The sequence below is a fragment of the Agelaius tricolor genome, unplaced genomic scaffold (assembly GCF_023055355.1).
Source record: "Agelaius tricolor isolate 1412-34295 unplaced genomic scaffold, bAgeTri1.0.p SCAF_24, whole genome shotgun sequence".
Taxonomy (NCBI): Eukaryota; Metazoa; Chordata; class Aves; order Passeriformes; family Icteridae; genus Agelaius; species Agelaius tricolor.
The window spans coordinates 534,430-553,573 of NW_027269284.1; the positions used below are offsets into that span (position 1 = coordinate 534,430).

At 50.7% G+C, this 19,144-nt stretch overlaps 1 protein-coding gene across 5 annotated transcripts in view; it reads right to left on the reverse strand.

The window, feature by feature from the left end:
* Positions 1 to 1,019: 1,019 nt before the first annotated feature.
* The window catches only part of RNF24 (ring finger protein 24), a 30,084-nt gene continuing 11,959 nt past the window's right edge, over positions 1,020 to 19,144 (reverse strand). For 4 of the 5 annotated variants that reach the window (XM_071447466.1, XM_071447470.1, XM_071447467.1 and 1 more), the window contains 5 exons: positions 12,849 to 12,998; positions 6,868 to 6,910; positions 5,988 to 6,029; positions 3,760 to 3,839; positions 1,020 to 2,164 (listed from right to left, as the gene is read on the reverse strand). In XM_071447466.1, the coding sequence (XP_071303567.1) occupies positions 2,026 to 2,164; positions 3,760 to 3,839; positions 5,988 to 6,029; positions 6,868 to 6,910; positions 12,849 to 12,998 (454 nt within the window). In that variant the 3' untranslated portion in view covers positions 1,020 to 2,025. Of the gene's footprint in view, positions 2,165 to 3,759; positions 3,840 to 5,987; positions 6,030 to 6,867; positions 6,911 to 12,848; positions 12,999 to 14,312; positions 14,669 to 19,144 lie in introns of those variants that run through there. The other variant, XM_071447468.1, reaches the window with a different exon arrangement.

The window sequence follows — 19,144 nt, forward strand, 5'->3', positions numbered from 1 at the left end:
GGGGAGGGTGCAGCATCATTCCAGAGCAGGAGCTGTGGGGTGGAAGCACCAAAAATGTTCTGTGCAGCTCTGTGGGAGATCCAGACTCTGTCCCAGTAGGGGGAAGGCAGCCAGCGAGCTCATCATCCCAAAAATGGCTGTAAGGGCAGCACAGTCCTGGGGATCCTTCTGGAGAAGGTAAATGAACAGAACATTGAGGGAACATTGGCTTCCCACTGCCAGAGGGCAAGGACAGAGGGGATAGTGGGAAGGAATTGTTCCCTGGAATGGATTTCCCTGAGAAGCTGTGGCTGCCCCCGGATCCCTGGAAGTGTCCAAGGCCAGGTTGGAGCAGCCTGGGATGGTGGAAGGTTCCTGACTATGGCAGGGGGTGAAAGGGGACGGGACTTAAGGTTCCTGCTCATGCCAAGGTTTGGGTGGTGTCCGGGTGGATCCGGCACTAGAGGGCAGCAGCCCCGCAGGCAGGGGGACGGGGACACGGACAGCAGGACAGGGACAGCAGGACAGGACAGGCGGGCGGTGACCCCAGCTCAGCCACCCCATGGGCACAACCCGGGGGACTTTGGCACCCGCCTGGCCAAGCCTCGAGGAGGAGGAGGAGGAGGAGGAGGAGGAGTGGAAGAAAGCGAGCAGGGAACGGGGTTGGAGCTGCACCCCCGGAGCTCCCACAGCGCTGAGCTGGGACTGAACCCTGCCCTACCCTAAGGGAGGTCGGCATTGGGGATTTGCGGTGGAAAGGGTGGTGGGAGGAATATCCTCTCCCTAAGCAGGGAGGCCCACCTGGATCCTGCACAATCCCCCTTGGCTGCGGGTTTTGGGGTGCTCTGCAGCCAGCCTGTCCCCATGGGATGCTGTCCCCATGGGCTCTGCTCTGGGACAGGGACAGCGTGACCCCAACCCCAAACCTGCCCACAGTGACAGCGAACAAGGGAAGGGGGACAGACCCCCTGCAAACACACCCCCGCTTCCAAAACCTGCTTTTATTTACATTTCAAGTCAAATCACATGCAAACTCCTGGTTTTGTTTTTTTTTTTTCTTTCCTGGTTTTTCCTTAAGAAGAGTGTGATTAGCAAAAAAGATGCATTATTAGAATTTTCAAATAGCAATTAAATATACAAAAATAGAGCTTACAAAAAAACCAAACAAACAAGAGGAAAAAAAAAAACCAAAAAAAACCCCCAAAACAGCGAATGTTTTAAAAAATATTCTGCTGCAGAATTTGTAGTGTACAAACACGTCTATGAGGCTCCACGCTCCATAAACAGTCCCGGGTTTTTTTGGGAGGGGGGACGGCACCAGGAGCCCCCCCAGCCCTGCCCCGGGAATACTGACACCCCCTCCCTGCCCCATGCCGGGAATGCGACTGCTGAGGACAGCAGGGGACACAGGGGACACCCGAAGCCGTGCTCGGAGGCGCTGATGGGGGTTCGGGTGTTTTGGCAAGGGGAGCTGCTGCCCACAGAGCCCGGCTGGAAGCGCCAGGATGATCCCGAAGGATCGGCCGGGATCGCCGCTGCTGCTGAGGCCAGGATGGTGCCCCCGTCCAGGAGCTCCAGGCCCCTGAGGCAGCCGAGCAGGAGGGACAGCCACCCTCAGGCCCGGGACACCCCGCACAGCCACCGGGACACCCAACCTCAGGGGCGAGCCCCCCTTTCCTGCTGGGAGCCGCAAAGGAACCGAAGGCGAAGAGGAGGGAGCAGAACCGGCCGCGACGCTCGGGGCCCGCCCCGTTCGGGGGCAGCAGCAGCAGCCGGAGCTCGGGGCCGGGGCGCCGCTCCCGGAGCTCGCCGGGTGCCACCCTCGCTTCCCGGCGGCCGCGGGGCTGCAGAAGGGAGGTGCTGGAAGAAGGATGTCGTGCCGAGGACGCCGAGGACGCCGAGTCCCCTCGTGGCCCTGGCGGAGGATCCGAGCCCAGGCTTCATCCCGGCGGGATTCGGGGCCGCTCAGCTGCGGCCCAAGTGCTTTGGTTGTGTCCGAGCGCCGCGGGCGGGCGCGGCCGGGCCCGGCCCGGGAGGGATGAGGCTCTACACGATGTTCTGCGAGCCGGGCAGCGGCCCCTGCGGCGGGCCCGGGTCCGGCTTCCCGTGCAGCTGCGCCAGCTGCAGCACCGGCATGTTACACAGGGGACACACCTTCCGCACCTCCAGCCACTTGATGAGGCACCTGCGGACACCGCGACACCGGGCGTCAGTGGGGACACACGTGGCAGCAGCGAGGACATGCCTGACATCACTGGGGACATGCCTGATGTCAGTGGGAACACACGTGACACCACTGGGGACACACCTGATGCAGGTGGGGACACAGCTGACATCAGTGGGGACACCTGACATCACTGGGAGCACACTTAACATCAGTGGGGACACCTGACATAGGTGGGGACGCACCTGACATCACTGGGGACACATCTGACATTGATGGGGACACACCTGACATTGATGTGGAGCTGTAAAATTCCCCCCCAAGCCCCTTACCCTGCCCCGGAGCTTTGCTGCTGCTCAGTTTTTAATTCACCATTTGGGTGCCTTTATGTTTTATCAGGATTTTTTGGGGAGGTTCTCTGTGTTTATATACAGGGACTTTGTATAGATATATTTTGTGTATTATTTATATTTATATATTTTATAGATTATATTTATAGTCATATATTTATATGATAGGGATTCAAAAATGCATACACCTACCAAAAATAAACAAAATATATACATAAAAGGTGTCTGTGAAATTATAAACACAGAATCTGTAAATAATACACCAATAATACACAATCATATATATAATGTGCATGGATAAATAAAAATAAAAATTATGTAAATAACTCTGATGTAATAATACTATTATGGATGTTATGTATTATATATAATTAAATATTATGTTATATATTATTATATATATATTATGTAATATATACTATAGTTTTAGATAGTATATATTTATATATTTATTTAATTTAGTATATATTTTATATATACTAAATTTATAATATATATTTATAATTATTTATATATATATTTAAATATTTATAATAATATAATATATATTTATATATTTATTTAATTTAGTACATATTTATATATTTATTTATTTATATATATATATTCCCAGTATATATAGCATAGTGTATATATAAATGTATATATATACACACATTTAATATATACATAATATATATTATATTTATAATGTAATATATATTATATATTAGATATAGTTTTATGTAGTATATCCAGTATATATAATATAGTGTATATAGAAATGTAGAAATATGTAAAATCTGTAATATATAAATATAAATATATATCATGTTTCAAATCTATATAATGTATATATAAACATACAGAGAATATAAAAATATCTGTAATATATAGTAGGATATGCTGAAGTTTTAGCATATGGAATATTATATAGTACAGTTTTATTATTATTATTATTATTATTATTATTATTATTATTATTATTATTATTATTATTATTATTATTTTAGTGGGTTTGCTTTATATAAACCACACCTATATAAAATATACATATATTTTTACATTTTTCATGGGATTACAGACTGGCTTGGAAGGGATCCATGAGCATCACCAAGGCCAAGTGCTGACTCAAGGGCATCCTACAAGTCACACCCCAGCTCCCCAAAGTGTCACTCAGTTCTGCAGCTGCTCCCCGTGCCCCAGGTGATCCAAAGGGGCTTTTCCTGCCCCTTTTTCCTTTTCCTGCCCCTTTTTCCTGTTCCTGCCCCTCCTGCCCACACTTACTTCCTGTGGAAGGCATGTTTGCAGGGACAGATCCCCAGCTCGTCCTTGGGCTTGAACTCCTCCAGGCACACGGCACAGATCTGCAGGGGGGATGCACAGGGAATCTCAGTGCTCAGGGAGCAACATTAAAACAAGAAAACTGAAATAAAACTACCAGATACCAGCAAATAAAAACTACCAGATGGCTGAAATCATGGAAATTTGGAATGGGTTGGGTTGGAAAGGACCTTTAAAACCATCCAGTGCCACCCCTTGCCATGGGCAGGGACACCTCCCAGTGTCCCAGGGTGCTCCAAGCCCTGCCCAGCCTGGCCTTGGACACTTCCAGGGATCCACAGCTTATCTGGGCACACTGTGCATGAAATTTCAGCCTCAAAGGAATGAAATTTCCCCTAAAGCCTTCCTAAATTTTTCTGCCCAAGCTCCAGGATCTCCCTTTCCTGCTGGAAGGGACCATGGGGCCTCCAGGGAACAGCCCCAGAGCTGGGATGTGTTGGAGGTTTTAGGGTGCAGGGGGATGGATCCACAAGGGAACAACCCCAGAACTGGGATGTGTTTGAGGTTTTAGGGTGCAGGGGATGGATATTTGAGGTTTTAGGGTGCAGGGGGATGGATATTTGAGGTTTTAGGGTGCAGGGGGATGGATGTTTGAGGTTTTAGGGTGCAGGGGATGGATCCAGGCTGCTGCCTGCTCCCTGGGACTGGCTGCATCCACAGGGACACCTCTGGGAAAAGGCAATGGGATTGTTGCCATGCCTGTGCCAGGGCTGGGAAAGCTGCTGGCTGTTTCCTCAGTCAAAACCTCCTTCACCCTCCCAGCCAATTCCTCCTGGCTCGTTTTGGATATCCCAGGGGGTTTTGGATATTCCTGGGTGGTTTTCCTGGTCTGCCTGGCCTGGGATCTCTCAGTGCAGCAGGGCCAGGTGCAGCTTTTGGGGTCACCCCCTGAGGATCACAAATCCTGAGCTCCCCTAGGGCCTGGGAGAGGCAGAATGATGGGAAAAGGGTAAAACCAGAGGCAGAGGCAGGGAGGGAAGGGCTGGATGGGAGCTTTCCCTGCACAGGGCTCTGGGCAGCAGCCCCATCCTGTTGGAAAATTCCCACCCTCTCCTCTATTTCCAGAAACACTGCCTGCAAATGCCAAAGTACAAATACCCCAACATGAGATTTTTTTGTGAGCTAAACCCTTCCAGGCTTTTCCAAATCCCAGGGAAGAGCTTGAACAGCTCTGTCCTCTTCCCCACAGAGGCCTGGTCCTCCCCAAAAGCTGGGAGGGCTGCAGACAGCTGGGAACAGAGGTGGAGGAGGGCTGAGTTTATTGAGGCCATTCCCGGCTCTGGCACATTCCCAAATCCCTCCTCCAGCCCATTTCTCACCCCAGGAAGTGCTTTGAAGCCCGTGTGCCGACAAAAACCCACTGCAGGTCGGTTTAAAGGGAGTGGATCAGAAATAGGGGCCTGGAACAGGGACTGCTCACAACCCCGGGGCCCTTGGGGTTTACCCTGGGGGCTGTGGGGAGTGGAGGCTCAGGATAAAACCTGGGATGGGCTCTGCTCAGGGGATTAAAATAAAATAAAACAAAACAGTGGTTTAGAAACAACTGGAGCTGGTGCTGAGCAGATGAGCAGCCTCGTGCCCGGATGTGGGTGGGCATTTTTGTTATCTCTAGAGGAATAAATCAATCCAGGCCGTCTTTGACTGGGATTTCAGCAGATTCCTGCTCAAATTCAGCAGGGAAAATGAGCTGTGAATAGAAACGCTCAGCCCCAAAAAGCCTGGAAGGCCATGGAGATAAAGGAAGGTGTTTGAGCCCTGGGGGCAGGGAGGGAGGAGGGATTGGCCCCTTGCAGGAGCCGGGGCAGGGCGTTTATCCTGACTGCAGCTTCCATGGGCTGTGCTGGGCACTGTCACACCCCAGAGGGGACGTCCCTGCTCAGGGACACTGTTTATACACGGCCCAGACTGCCTTGGCCTCCCCTTATCCACAGCTTCTTATCACTGCGATAAGAAGAACACAATAAATAACAATAACGATGCAGGAAAAGCCAAGGGGAGCCAGGAGGAGGGACAGGGTTTCATGCAGAGTTTTGCAGAGATCTTTCCCCATTTCCAAAGCCCAGCTGGCTGCATGCTCTGCTCCCAGGGGAGTTGGATTTGAGGGTTTGCCCCCCTCCTCAGGGTGAGGAAGAGGAGGGTGAGGGAGTTTCCTTGCCCCAGGATGTGCTCACCTCATGGAGGTTCAGCTCCTTCACCTTCTCCTTGAGTATGACCTGCAAGGCAAAGAGCTGGGGTCAGGACTGAGCTTCTGCCTTCAGCATTCCCAGGAAAAATCTCCACAAAGGGATCCCACTGAGTGTCCCAGTAGAACTGGAACCCCCCCAGTAGAACTGGAACCCTCCCAGTAAACCCAGCACAGGCAGGGAGCACAAGGGGCCCTGTGCAGGGACAGGAGGAGGGGAAAGATAAAACCACAAGGACCAAATCCAGGAGCTTTCCTCCCAGATTTAACCCTCCTGGGCTGCCATTTCATCTTCCCTCCATCCAAGCTGAGCACCTGGAGAGGGCTATAAATGCAGGACAACTGTGTGCTTCCAGCCCAGCTCCACCCAGCTTCCTGCACAGATCAAGGGGTCAGATGCAGAAAATCCCACAAATCCTGGAGAAAACAGGACCTGGAAGCAGCAGCCTCACACCCACCCCTGGGCTGTGTTTGTTTTAATGTGTGGGTGCAGGGAAGAGCTGGGTTTGCCATGGAGCTGCTCCCTGGAAAAGCCCTGTGGCTTCAGGGATTTGGAGCAGCCAGATCCAACCCTGGGAGCAGATCCAGACCCCACAAAATCGAAGTTTGGTGACTGGGGGAGTGATGCTGTGCAGTGGGTGAGGCTGGAGAGGCTGGGGTGCTCCAAAGGTGGAGATGTTCCCACTGCTCAGAACCTCAGTGGAAAACTGGGAGACTCAGGGATGAGCAGGTGAGGGAGGGGGGCCCAGCTGGTAGGGGACAATAAAATCAGCAGGGACAGGGCCAGAAACCTCCCAAGGAGAGGAAAATTGATGGATTTGGCACTAGGGAGAAGGGAAGGGAAAACAAAAGTTGGAGGACCATCTCACCTGTTTGTAGGCGTAAAGCTCCTTGTGTGCCTGATGCCTGAGCCTGCAATGAAACCAGGGAGAAACGTGAGGTCAGGCAGAAAAATCAGAATTATTGTAATACCTCAAACATTCCACTCCCCTCCTTTCCAGCTTTAACATGTTTTATTTCACATTTTTTATTTCAGAAATGAGAATGGCCACAGGAAATGACATGTTTAGGCAACATCCAGATCTCCCTGTTGCTGGCAGGGCAATGTCTCCATCCCAAAGCACACAACTCCTCCCTTATCCCTCTTTTGACCTCCCTGATTTTCCAAGCACACATCAACCACATAGTTAAGACCAGAAAAAGAGGGTGAGGAAATCACAGTGTGCCATGAATCCTCTCAGTTTCCAACCACTTCTGGTTGGCAACAGCTCCAACCCTGAAAGCAGCACCCTTTTCCAAGGCATGGGGGCTCAGACTTGAGGAAAGCTCTGCTCCCACTCCAGCAGGGACAGGGAAGGAGACCCTGCCCAGAGGTTTCCCACCAAAGCCCCCATTATGTTGCACTGGGCTCCTCAAACTCAGCTTTATCCTCAATTCTAAAATCAATCAGACCACATCCACTCCTGGAGCAGAGTGAGAGATGGAGATGAATGGGATGGGCCTGTTCCAAGAACACCTGCTGCAGTGGCAAGCCCAGCAGGAATTTTAGGCCACAAGCAAAGTGCTGCTTCCATCCCCTCCCTCCCCAGCCTCCAGAGTCAGAGCCAGCAGAGAGCTCCACAGGCATCTGCTGGCTGGAGAAACCCATTATGCTCCTAAAATAAATATACTTAAAATTAAAACAACCAATATTGCCTCTCATTACCAGACATGGCATTTAATAAAGTGCTTGGAAAACTCAGGAGGGAAGTCCCCAGGGCTGAAGAATTGGCCAAGGACTTTCAATACAGAGTCAATGTGTGGCTGCAGGGCTTGGAGAGCCACAGGAATATTTTCCCCAGCCAGCCCCAAGTGATTTTAGATGGGAAACCCCCTTGCCTGGAATTTCTATTCTGCAAAAATATTTTGAGGGCTGTCTGAAATCCCTGGCTGCTTCAACCTGAGCTTCTAGGGGTTTTCCAACCCCGCCACGCTGCAGTGGGGGAAGTTATAAAAACGGGATGGAAAAAAATTCCCTTATGTCTGACACCCTCCCACAAAATGTTGTGGGCATGAGAAGGTGAGGGATGGGTAAAAATGAATTTTCATGCTGCAGGGAGAGATGCATAAAGCTCCTGAGTCCCACATTTCACAGGGAGCCATCCAGCATTGCTGCCTGGCAGGAATCTGCCTGCAGAACCATGGAAAACACGGCAGCAGGCAGAGAGGAGGAGGAGAACAGGAGGAGGAGGAAGAGAAGGAGAAGGAGACTGGGGTCTCATCCCTCTGGCAGTGACCCTGAGCAGAAACATGAGCAGAAGATGCAGGAACAATGGAGGGAACAGGATGAAACCGGCCCCAGCCGCAGGGATCCGACGCTTATGAAACACAGATGGGGACGAGCCAGGCTGGAGACACAGGAAGGGAAAACTGGCCTGGAATGGGAAGCAGCTTCCCTGTGTATGGAGCACTGAGAGGACACCAAGGGGTTGGCCCCCATGAGCCAAAGGAGCACCCTGGAGCAGTGGTGGTGGTACCAGTTGGGTTTTCTGGGTCTGGATTGAAGGCACTTGAGGAAGTGTTTATTATTTCTTATCAGTAAAACAGCCTCACTACTGTGAGTTCTGCAGATTTTCATTAGAAGGCACAAAATGGCAACAATCTCTTATTGCAAGGTCTTTTAAGACTAAATTATCCAATTAAGAGCTGACACCTGGATTATTTTCCCTTTTAACCCAATAACTGATCCCACAGAGCCCACAATGGGGACTTTTCTGCCCAATTACAAAATGCCACCCAAACCCATGGAGAAGAAGGGAGAAGAAGCATGAAGAAGAAGCCCAGGATGACACCCTGTGCCCTCCATCTTGCTTCCATCCACAACATACTAAAAATCCCAAAAACCTAAATTTCTCCCCAAGTGATACACCTGCACTACTCTCTACAATCTATTTCACACTTTTGTGGGTTCCAGTCTATCTTGAAGTCTGGGAAACTTTCTCCATGAATGAGGGTCAGAGTCAGTGCTGCCCTGGGGGTCAGGGCACCCCAGAGCAGACACAGAAATATTCCCTGTGTGCCCTGGGTTTGCACAGAGCAGTGGTGGGGAAGAAGTGACCACATGGCTGTGGAAGCACAGATCTGCAATGCCCTGGGTTGCTGCTGAGCTGGACAGGGACATTTTCCCTAAAAACCTCCTCCCTGGAGGATGTGGGGAGCAGCAGGAGCACATCTGGAGCTGAAGCGTGCGAGCTCAGCCTGCTCCTCCTCGCTCCCTGAGCCAGGATCCTGGGCCAGATGGGGCCTGGTGCAGCTGTGAGAGGAGACCCCGGATCCTGGCAGGCTCTGCTCCCTCCATCCATCTGGTGTCAAGTGCTGTGACTCCCCAGGAATTCCTGGCAGATGTCTGCCCCAGATAAGGGACCACACAGTGCCTGGCTGCTGATCCTGTGTGCTGTCACCCTGCTCCCTGCAGGAACCACTGCCTCTGCTGGGCTCTGGGATCTCTGCTGCACGAGTGGGAGCTCCCTGCCTCTCTGGGTGACTCAATCACCCACAGCACGTGAGCAACTATGGGGATAAATTGCAGAGGAAAGTTTTTTTTTGCAGGTTTAGCTCTGAGATTTCCATTAGATGCTTTATAGAAGGAGAAGAGGGGCCCTGGGCACTGGCTTTTTATCCCATCATTGTGTTCTGTCCCCAGCTCAGCCAGGCTCCTTGGGCTCTTCACAGAATCACAAAATTGTTTGGGTTGGAAAAGCTCCCTAAGATCATCCAGTCCCCCAGCACTGCCAAGGCCACCACTAATGCATGTCCCCAAGTGCCACATCCACATGGCTTTTAAATCTCCACAGGGGTGGGGACTCCAACACTGCCCTGGGCAGCTGTGCCAATGCTTGACCATCCTTTGGGTGAAGAAATTTCCCCAATATCCAATTTAATTCTGCCCTGGCCCATCCTGAGGCCGTTCCCTCTGCTCCTGTCCCTGTTCCCTGGAGCACAGCCCGACCCCCCCGGCTGTCCCCTCCTGTCAGGAGCTGTGCAGAGCCACAAGGGCCCCCCTGAGCCTCCTTTGCTCCAGGCTGAGCCCCTGCCCAGCTCCCTCAGCCTCTCCTGGAGCTCCAGACCCTTCCCCAGCTCTGGATCCTGGCAGGTCTGAATGCAGAAAGAAACAACCCTATTAAAAAAAGACTTTTTAGGTGCTGTGTACCCTGAGTCTGGCAGAGCCTTTGAGCTGCTCCAGGCTGGGATGGGATGAGCCCTGGATGATCCCCAGCAAAGCACAGAGAGAGGATGCTGCAGAACTGACCCACAGTGAGGGTGGCACTGCTCAGCTCAGCATCCTTCTGGACTGGGCTTTATGGCACCAAAGGCAACAAGAGTTTATCACTTTCATTAATTCACCAGAGATCAGACACAAACAGCTGCCTGCAAAATCTCATTTCCTTGTTCTTCCTTTTTTATCTGTAATTTTGCTGAGCAGAGGCAGCAGCCATGAGGGACCTGAGCTCTGACCTGAGTGGTTTGCAGCACCAGAAAAGCTCGAGGTTCACCTGAACAATACACAGGCAATAATGATTTTTCTTGTGAAACTGGACTCTTCTTTTGAGCCAATCCAATTAAAAATGTCACTTTTCCTTCCCTTGGAGCAGACAGCACAGCCTGTATTGACACAGCTGCAAAGCACAGTCCATGTCCTCTCCTTCTCCAGCACATCTTTTATTTAATGCCATCAGCTCTGTGATTTGGGGTGAATCCACCTGATATTGGCTCTTCCACACTCTGGATGCCTCCTCAGCTGGGGATGTGGGGAGAGCTGCAGGGGTTGCTCTGATCCAGAGCAGGAAATGAGAACCAGGCCCTGAGGGTGGTGTCACGAGCCTTGCCTGGTGTTTGCCAAATATTTGGAGATGTGGAGTTATGGGAAAGGAGGGAGAGAGGAAGGGCTGTGTTGATGCTGCACCTATGGGAAAGCCAGGAGCTGCTGTTACCTGCAAAGAACCCCCACAGATGGAAGCAGAGCCCTGGAGCTCTGGAGGGGACCACCCTGTGCCTTCTGTTGGTCTCTCTGCCCTTACAGGTGGGTGGTCCTCATCCTGTTGTCCACCTACAATGCTTCCAAAATTCAGACTTTTATATCCCAGCTGAGCTGAGATTACAGAGCAGCTTCCGTGGAGGTGGATGCTGCTGGGACACTGGCACAGCTAAAAGCCACAGCACAGCAAACCCCTCCCCAATGGGGGCTGGAGGATCCTGTTTTGGTTCTGTTCTGCCAATAAAAGAGCTGAGGGAGGAGGGCTGAAAAGCCATTTGTAGAGTCTCTCTAGGGTTTTGAGCTATAAAGGGATCACTGGATGACCTAATCCAAGTCCACATCTATCATGGGTTGCTAAATGGCACCTCAGGAACAGGAGCCAAAACGTCTGGTCCAGAAAGGTCCTCAGTCTTGATTGAAAGGCGTGAGGAGACTGAGGATTTGCCACTTCCTTGCTGGCTTCTCTCACCGGTTACTCACCCTCTCTCTCTTACAACACGCCTCCAGCTTCTAAATTTAAAGATTTTCTGGCTTGACCTTCCAGACATTACTCCTTGTTATTCCTTCTTTGGGGCACAACACACCCAGCGAGTGCCCAGGAAAATGCTCTCAAAGTGCAAACACCTCTGCAATTTTCTAAGTGAGCCGTGTAGACTCGAGCTTCACCTGAGCAAAACAAGTCCTTGAGCCCTCTGAACAACTCTGGTCTATTTTCATGCACATTCAAAACACAATTTTCATAATTGTAGGGAAAAAAATTAAGATATGATGGCCAAGCAGCCCAAATCACCCCTCAGGAAACCTGGGTTTGGGATCATCTGCATGTTTGATGAGGTTTTGCTTCATACAGAACTGAAAATGGGTGGGAATTATCAAGTATTTAGAAGGTTGACATTGAAATCTCATTTCCCTGGTCTACAAGAGCAGGATAAAATATCTTCAACACCCTTTGGATAGATAACCTGGTGGGGACTGGCTGCTGTGGTGCAAGGAGAGACTGGGTACCTGTTTTACAGGAACACAGGGAAGGGATGTGATGGATGCACAGCTTGCAGGGAGCTGGGGCCAGCTGGAAAGACAGAGGGGAAGGAAAGGGGATGGAAAAGCTGGAGAGCTCTGGGAATGCAGAATTTTGGGTACCATTGCTGGCAGAATGATGACCTCTGCTCCCAGGCACAGGTTGAAGCACAGCTTCCTCCCATCTTGGGTTATCAGCACAGCTCATCTCCATCCCCTCCTCAATTCTCAGGCACTGTGGTTTTTCTCCACTTGCCTCATTTTCCCTTCATCAGAAAGAGTTTCTCCTCTCAATTAGCAGCCCAACAATCTCCCCAATGGCCCATAAAATAATTAAAACAAGCCCCAAACAGGAACAACCTTTAACCCTGCCATCCTGCTCCCCCATTGCTCAGATTAACACATCAACTCTGCATCATTAATCTCCAAACTGTGCCGTTGAAGGAGCAATTTGTGTTCAATCAGCAACGGAGCAGGTATTAAACATTCCTTAGGCACGAAGGACACGAGTTACTCATTACAGAGGGAAATGTGTTGAAACATTAAGCAGAAAGCAGGGACCATGAAACATCCCTTTCCAGGTTTTCTGAGAAGCTGACCACAATTCCATACCTTTAGTAGCAAATGTGCATCTCCTGGTTTTAAGTGGATAATGTCACTGTTTTGTGGGACATCAGGTTGACACAAGATGTGTCAAGGAAATTGGTGCTGCCAAGGAAATGAGGTGCTGCCAATCCTCTTTTTGGGATGGAGGGATCAGTGATTGGGCCTGGGAGCAGGGAAGCTCTGGGGGAACATTCCCTTACAATATTCCCTTACCTGATCAAGTAGCAACAGAAGAGCAAGCTGAGGATGAAGACGAAGATGGCTGTGCCGAAAACCACGATGTATATGTTGAGAGGAAGGTTCTGGAACCCGATGTTCGGCATCCTGAAACTGTAATGCTGGAAGTCTGAGCTCATGGGTAGGCTGTGGAGACAGGGAGAAAGCACAGGGATGTGACATTCCTTAGGGATGCACTTTGCAGACCACTGGTCCCCTGAATGGATGTGGAGGGGGCTGGAGATCACTTCTCACTCATCCCCCTCCTCCTCCTCCTTGCCCAAAACCAAGTTCCCATCCTGGTAACCCTGAAAACAAAGCAAGGCTGGATCAGCTGGGGCTGGGATTTTCCTTCTCCCACTGTGAGCTTCTCCTCCAGCTCTTTTCCTTTCACACATCATCCTTCCAAGTTAACCACTGGATGAGATGGAGGGTGGGAATTGCATCCAAGCAGCCCCAGCTGCAGCCAGCATCCCTCAAACCCTGCAGTAACTTGGTAAAAATACTGAAAGCAGCCAGGAAGCCTTGGAGCAAGTTTGCCTTCCCTTCCCCTCCAGTGGTTTCCAAGACTGACTCCTCATTCCATAGAAATCCTGCACCAAAACCATCAAAGATGAAAAGGAAGAGGACAAGGACATTCCCAGGACACACAGTAGTGCCGCTGAGAGAAATCATGGGGACTCTGTAAAGGAGCCTTTGTTTTCCCATCTGAGATGCAGATTTGGTGGCTTAAGAGCACTTCTGCAGGTTTCAGCTTTGCTCCTCAGCACAGCCCCAGGCTCCTTCCCCCCAGGAAAGCCCCGAGGCACCAGCGAGAGGCAGCCAAGAGGAAGAGGCAGCAATTTTGGCTGTCATGTCCCACGTCTGGGACCCGTGACCAAAACCTCCCTCCCCTTGGAGAGCCCCAATTAAACCCCGAGCAGCTGTCTGGGATAAGGATTTCAGCAAATCCTGTCCTCCAGGATTTTAATTGCTCTTATTTATTATCTCTTATCTTCCTATCATTCTCTGAACCATTTGCCCTCAGATGATCACAACCGTTGCTGGCCAGGCACAAAGTTCCCCTGCCCCCAGCTTAGAAAAGGAAGTTAAAAATACACCTTGTTTTCCCTTCTGCCCACGGGAGAGCAACGTGTGATGAAGTTTTACAAGCAAGGAAAGTACCTGCAGTCTAAGCCCTGTTTCCCAAATAAAACCACCAAGGGATAACAAAACCCTCCCCTGGAGCAGGGAGTTTTCCACGGTGCAGTAATTGCACAGCTCCTCATTTTGCACGGGGTGGGAAGGCGGTGGGGAAACCGCAGGATCTGAACCCACACCCTCTGGGGAGCGATGCTCCAAAATCCAAGTGTCCCCTGAGAGTCCCTTCCAGCAGCATCCTCACTCCCAAATCTCCTTTTCCCCCTTTTTTCATCAAACCCTGTAAGCTATCCCCTGACTTCCCAGGGGGAGCAGACTCACCTCTCATCCCGGCTGCCTCACCGGGACTGTCCCCTTGCTGAAGGCAACATCCCTGCCAGCCCCAAGCACCCGCCCGGGAGCCTCCCTGCTCCGGCTGCTTTCAGTTTCCTCCCTCGCTGGAAGTTTCGAGTCGATTTCTGGTAAAGCCTGGATTTGATTAAAGCCTCCAGAGACCAACACCACGCATGTTCAGAACCTCTCCTGGCCAACGTGGAAACGCTCCGAGAGCTCGGGGAGCCGGCACATCCCCCTGCCAGCGCTGGTGGGGATGGGATTTTATAGCCCAGCAACCACCCAGGAGGCAGCTCACGCTCCTCCACCGACGCCTGTTCCGCTCAGCTGAGCTGGTTTGCTTTGCAAATCGATTTTAAAAAGCCCAATCCAGCCCCCAAACCTTTGTTCCCAGCTCTGGCGGAGTTAATGCGCAGCTCGGAGCGGCGGGGCTGGGTTTGGGTTTCAGTGCTGTGGGTCAGAGGGATTTGGGACGGGTCAGGGGCTCCCCTCGGTCACACTTGGGGCATGAGGGTGTTTCAGCTGGAGGACACTGCCCCACCTCACCCTCAGGATGACAATCACTGCCTTTGGCCAGGGCTGGCTGCCTCCAGCTCCTCAGCCACCCCAGAGAAATGTCCTCGGTCTGGGAAAGCTCCAGGTGAATTTTTGCAAGGAAGGAGAAACAACTCTTGCAACTCTTGGCAACAAAACCAAGCAGCGCTGGACTGTAGCTTTTCTTCCCTTTACAACTCTTCTAACTTGTGATGCTCTTCTCAGCAATCCTGCTAAGAGATTCTGTGGCTATGGAACATCCAAGGCTGCTTTTGGGATAGCAAATCTCATCAAGCCAGAAAAATTCCTCATGCTCGTGTGCACCTGAGCTGTGCTGCTCTTGCAGCAGTCCCCACATCCACGAGCACAGCTAGGAACCATCACAGCCCTCAGCAAATGGACAATCAGCAGAAACAGAGCTCAGACCAACCCCCCAGCACCCCACTATCCTCTCCAATGGAACCATTTCCCCAATATTTTGCCCCAAAAGAATGTCATGAACGCAGCCATGTCCTACCTGCCAGCCATTTCGTGGGGGCTCAGCCTCCTGGGGACAATCCTTCTGTCCCCTGTGGTGCAAATCCAGGGAATCCCACACCAGATTCATCCAACCCCGGTGTGAAATAACCTTCTCCACATTGGTGCTGCCCTGGTCCTCCCTCCCTCCCGCTGCAACAGCTGAGAAACGTTACAGCAAAAACCACGGAGGTTAAAGGGGGAAAATCAGTTAGTCTGCCCAGGATCCAGGAAACTGTTAACTTTAAAAGACTCCAGTGAAATCTGATGATTTCAAGCAGCCAAGCTTTGGGGTTTTTTTTTGTTTTTTTTTTTTTTTTTAAGGGGAGTGGGGGGGAGGGAACTGTATTTTAAGCTGCTTCAGATTTGCAAGGGCGCAGCCAAAAGAAATAAAAAAGGAGCCATAAAGAAGGATGAAAAGTTTCTGGTGCAGAACAAAAGCCTCCCTGTTGCTCTCTCCATGGTCAAGGCATCTCAGAGCAGAGAAATGATGCTTGTGGGGCATCCATGGCCCCCAGCAGGTCCCTGAAACCCCTGGGATGGGGGACATGGGCTGCACACAGAAAAGGGGGCACTGGCACAGGGTGCCCAGAGAAGCTGTAGCTGCCCCTGGATCCCTGGAAGTGTTCAAGACCAGCTTGGATGGGGCCTGAAGTGACCTGGGACAGTGGAAGTTGTCCCTGCTCATGGCAGGGGGTGGAATGAGATGAGCTTTAAGGTCCCTTCCAACCCAAATCACTCCATGATTCTGTAATTCCATGATTCTGTGAAAAACAGCAAGGAACAATGGTTCCTTGTCCTGGGATGCAGAGAGCCACAAATGGCAGAAGAACCTGAGCTCCTTCCTTACACCCTCCAATGACTCAGCAACGTGGGGCCAGGCACATCCACATTTCTCCAAGGAGGACAAACCCCAGCTTTAATTAAAAGCCAAAGTGCTGGTTAATGGCCCATCGAGCAGCCAAGGAAGGGAGTGTCACAGGTCAGCCAGCTCCAGCGTGGCAGGGCTTTGATTACAGTTGGGCTGTGAAAGGTAAACCTCCCCAAGCCACGTCCCAAATTAATCCCCATCAGAGCCACAGCAAGCCCTTAATACGTGGGGCCAACCTTGTACACAGAATGCTCCTCAGGAGATCTCTCAGGGATTAATAAAGCATGCAATTGTCTGCTCACAGCTAGAGAAACTGAGGCAGGGAGGAGGAGGGGAGCGAGGCAGAGCTGTGGTCCATGAAGCCAGGGGGTGACACCAGGGATGCCACTTTAAGTAATGCCATGGGCTGAAAGCTGCAGATTTTTGCTTCCCCGCTGCTTTGCCACATGGATTGGAACTGTGTGCTCCTTCCTGGGGTTTTACTTATTAAAAGGAGCTGCTTGTCCTTTTTAAAAAAAAAAAAAATTTATTATTATTTATTTATAACATTAGTGCATAAAGGGGCCATGCATGTACTGTGCATCCTCACACCTAAATACAGCCCCATGCTGGGTGGAGCAGTGGCTTCTGCCTCTGCTGTTGTAAATAAACTCCTGTTTTTAGAGGGATTTACTTTATGTTTTCAAGACAAAAACAACTTTCTCCACGGGGGTTCAAAGCAAACTCAGCCTCAATCTCCTCAGCCATTAACTGGATGGAGCTGGTGGTTTGGGCATCCCACCGGCCAGGCTGGCAAAGCCAACTCATCTCCAGGAGCTTCAAACACCCAGCAGAGCCAGACACAGGCAGGCCTGAAATCACGAATCTCAGGGAAAAGGGAATGCTAAGCCGTGGCCAAACTCCAAGCTGGAATATTTTATCGATGGGAAAGGTTTCAAGCGGGCGTGAACGGCGTCTCGAGTTTCAAAGGCGATTTCGCAACGTGTTTCAGACAGGTTTAACCAAAAGCGTTATTAACTGGTTGAAAGTTAAACTGGGAGCAGCTGACAAGACCTTTCTGAAACAGCCCAAGTTGTGATGCAAAGCAGGGTATTCTTCCATGGAATGGTTCTACAAGAGGAAGGTTATTTAATGGCTATGACTAACGGGATAATATTTAAAAGAAAAAGATTCTTCCAGGTGTTAAGAAGCGGCAGCCAGAGACGCCCTCGTTTAACTTGCAGGCAAAAAAATCCCCCTCGTGGACCCCAAAAGCAAAGCAAAGCCCTGACCTCAAGCAGCTGGAAGGAATTTCCTTCAGCTCTGTCTCTGGAGCTGGTCCAGAGCCAGGATCTGCAGCGTGGTGATGGGAAAATCACAGGCAGCTGCAGAGCCAGCCCCAAACCAGCATTGCCATCACCCTAGAGATGCCACACAGCTGCATCCTGGAGCAGGGGGAAAACTCAGTGCTGCTCCAGCCAGGAGGGATGGCCTTTGCTGTCCAAAACCAAGGAACAACAGGACTGAGCATGGGGGGAGAACAAAACCTCTTGGCATGATGCAATTTCAAAGAGCTACGACGCTACCACGGGGATGCCACATCCAGTGCCAGCTCTGAGCAGCCAACCTGGCCCAGATCCTTCACTCCACAAACCTGGCAGGGAATGGAGGAGCGTGAGGGATGGTGCAAGGCTTGGCAGGATTATTGATTAGGGAAGAGGGAACATCCCAACAGGTCCCTCACACCACAGGCAGAGTTGTACCAGCATCCACAAAGCTTGGCTGGGGTGATGCAGCACCATCACAGCAGCAGAAAGAACTTCTGGGTGTCAAACAGTACAAAAACCACATTTGTTTCACCCATTTTGGCTGCCTGCAGGTTTGGGGGTGCTGGTGGGTTTTTGTTGTGTGCCTGGACATCCAAGGAACCAAACTGACCTCCAAGAACAAAGGGCTTTGGACCTTTGATCCCTCCTCCCTGAAAGCGGATCCGATGTTTTTTTTGAACTGGAATCAGGAAATTTCCTGGCTGTGTTCCCCAGCAGGCTGACACCAAACACAAAACCTTAACCCTCTCCACTGCCTCTGGGCAGGGGACACAGAAAGTGACGTGACAACACGACAAAGCAATTGGAAAAAAAAATAGGAAAGCCTAAGGAAAGCAACATCCGGCAGCACGACTGTACTGCTGCAATTTCCAGCAAGTCCTTCTGATTCCAGGCAGTTGAAGAAACAATTAATCCCAGAACTTCAAAACTGAAGAGAAGCTTTAAGTGGGAAAATGTTTTTGCTACCACTGGCAGAGAAATGTGCAGAAATGGGTCAGCTGCAGCTCCCATCACCCACTGTAAAGTCAAGTTCCTTCTCCTGGCGCCGTTGGAAAAGCAAACCAGAGGTTTGCTCAGGGCTGATTTTGCAAGTTCCAGGAAAACAGGCAAAAATAAATAGAAAAAAAAATAATAAAATCAATAGGACAATTTAATACAGTCTGGAGGAGGGGGGAGCAGAGTTTGGAAGAGAGCCCTGCCTGAGCTCCCATCAGGGATGAGAACTGGGAATCACTTCCCAGGAGGGTTTGAAGCAGAGCTGGCAGAGCCTCTCTGAGAAAGGCTCACACCAGCTGCCCAAGGACAGCTCCATTCACTGCTCAGAGATGAAATAACACTTGAGGAATCTTTCCCCTTTGGCCTTGGGGATTTGTAATTATTTTTCCCCCCTTTTCCTGGCATGCAGTTCCAACGTCACGAGCTGGTGAGCTCACTCTTCCTCCCCAAAGTGTGGTGGGAAAGGATGTGCTGCTGCCCCCTCCTGCCCCCAGCCCTCTTTGTACTCCTGAGGTGAAAAGAGGAGGCAGGAGCCATCACTTCCCTTTATGGGCTGATGGTGGTGGGACAAACATTATTAAATTTGGGTGTATTTT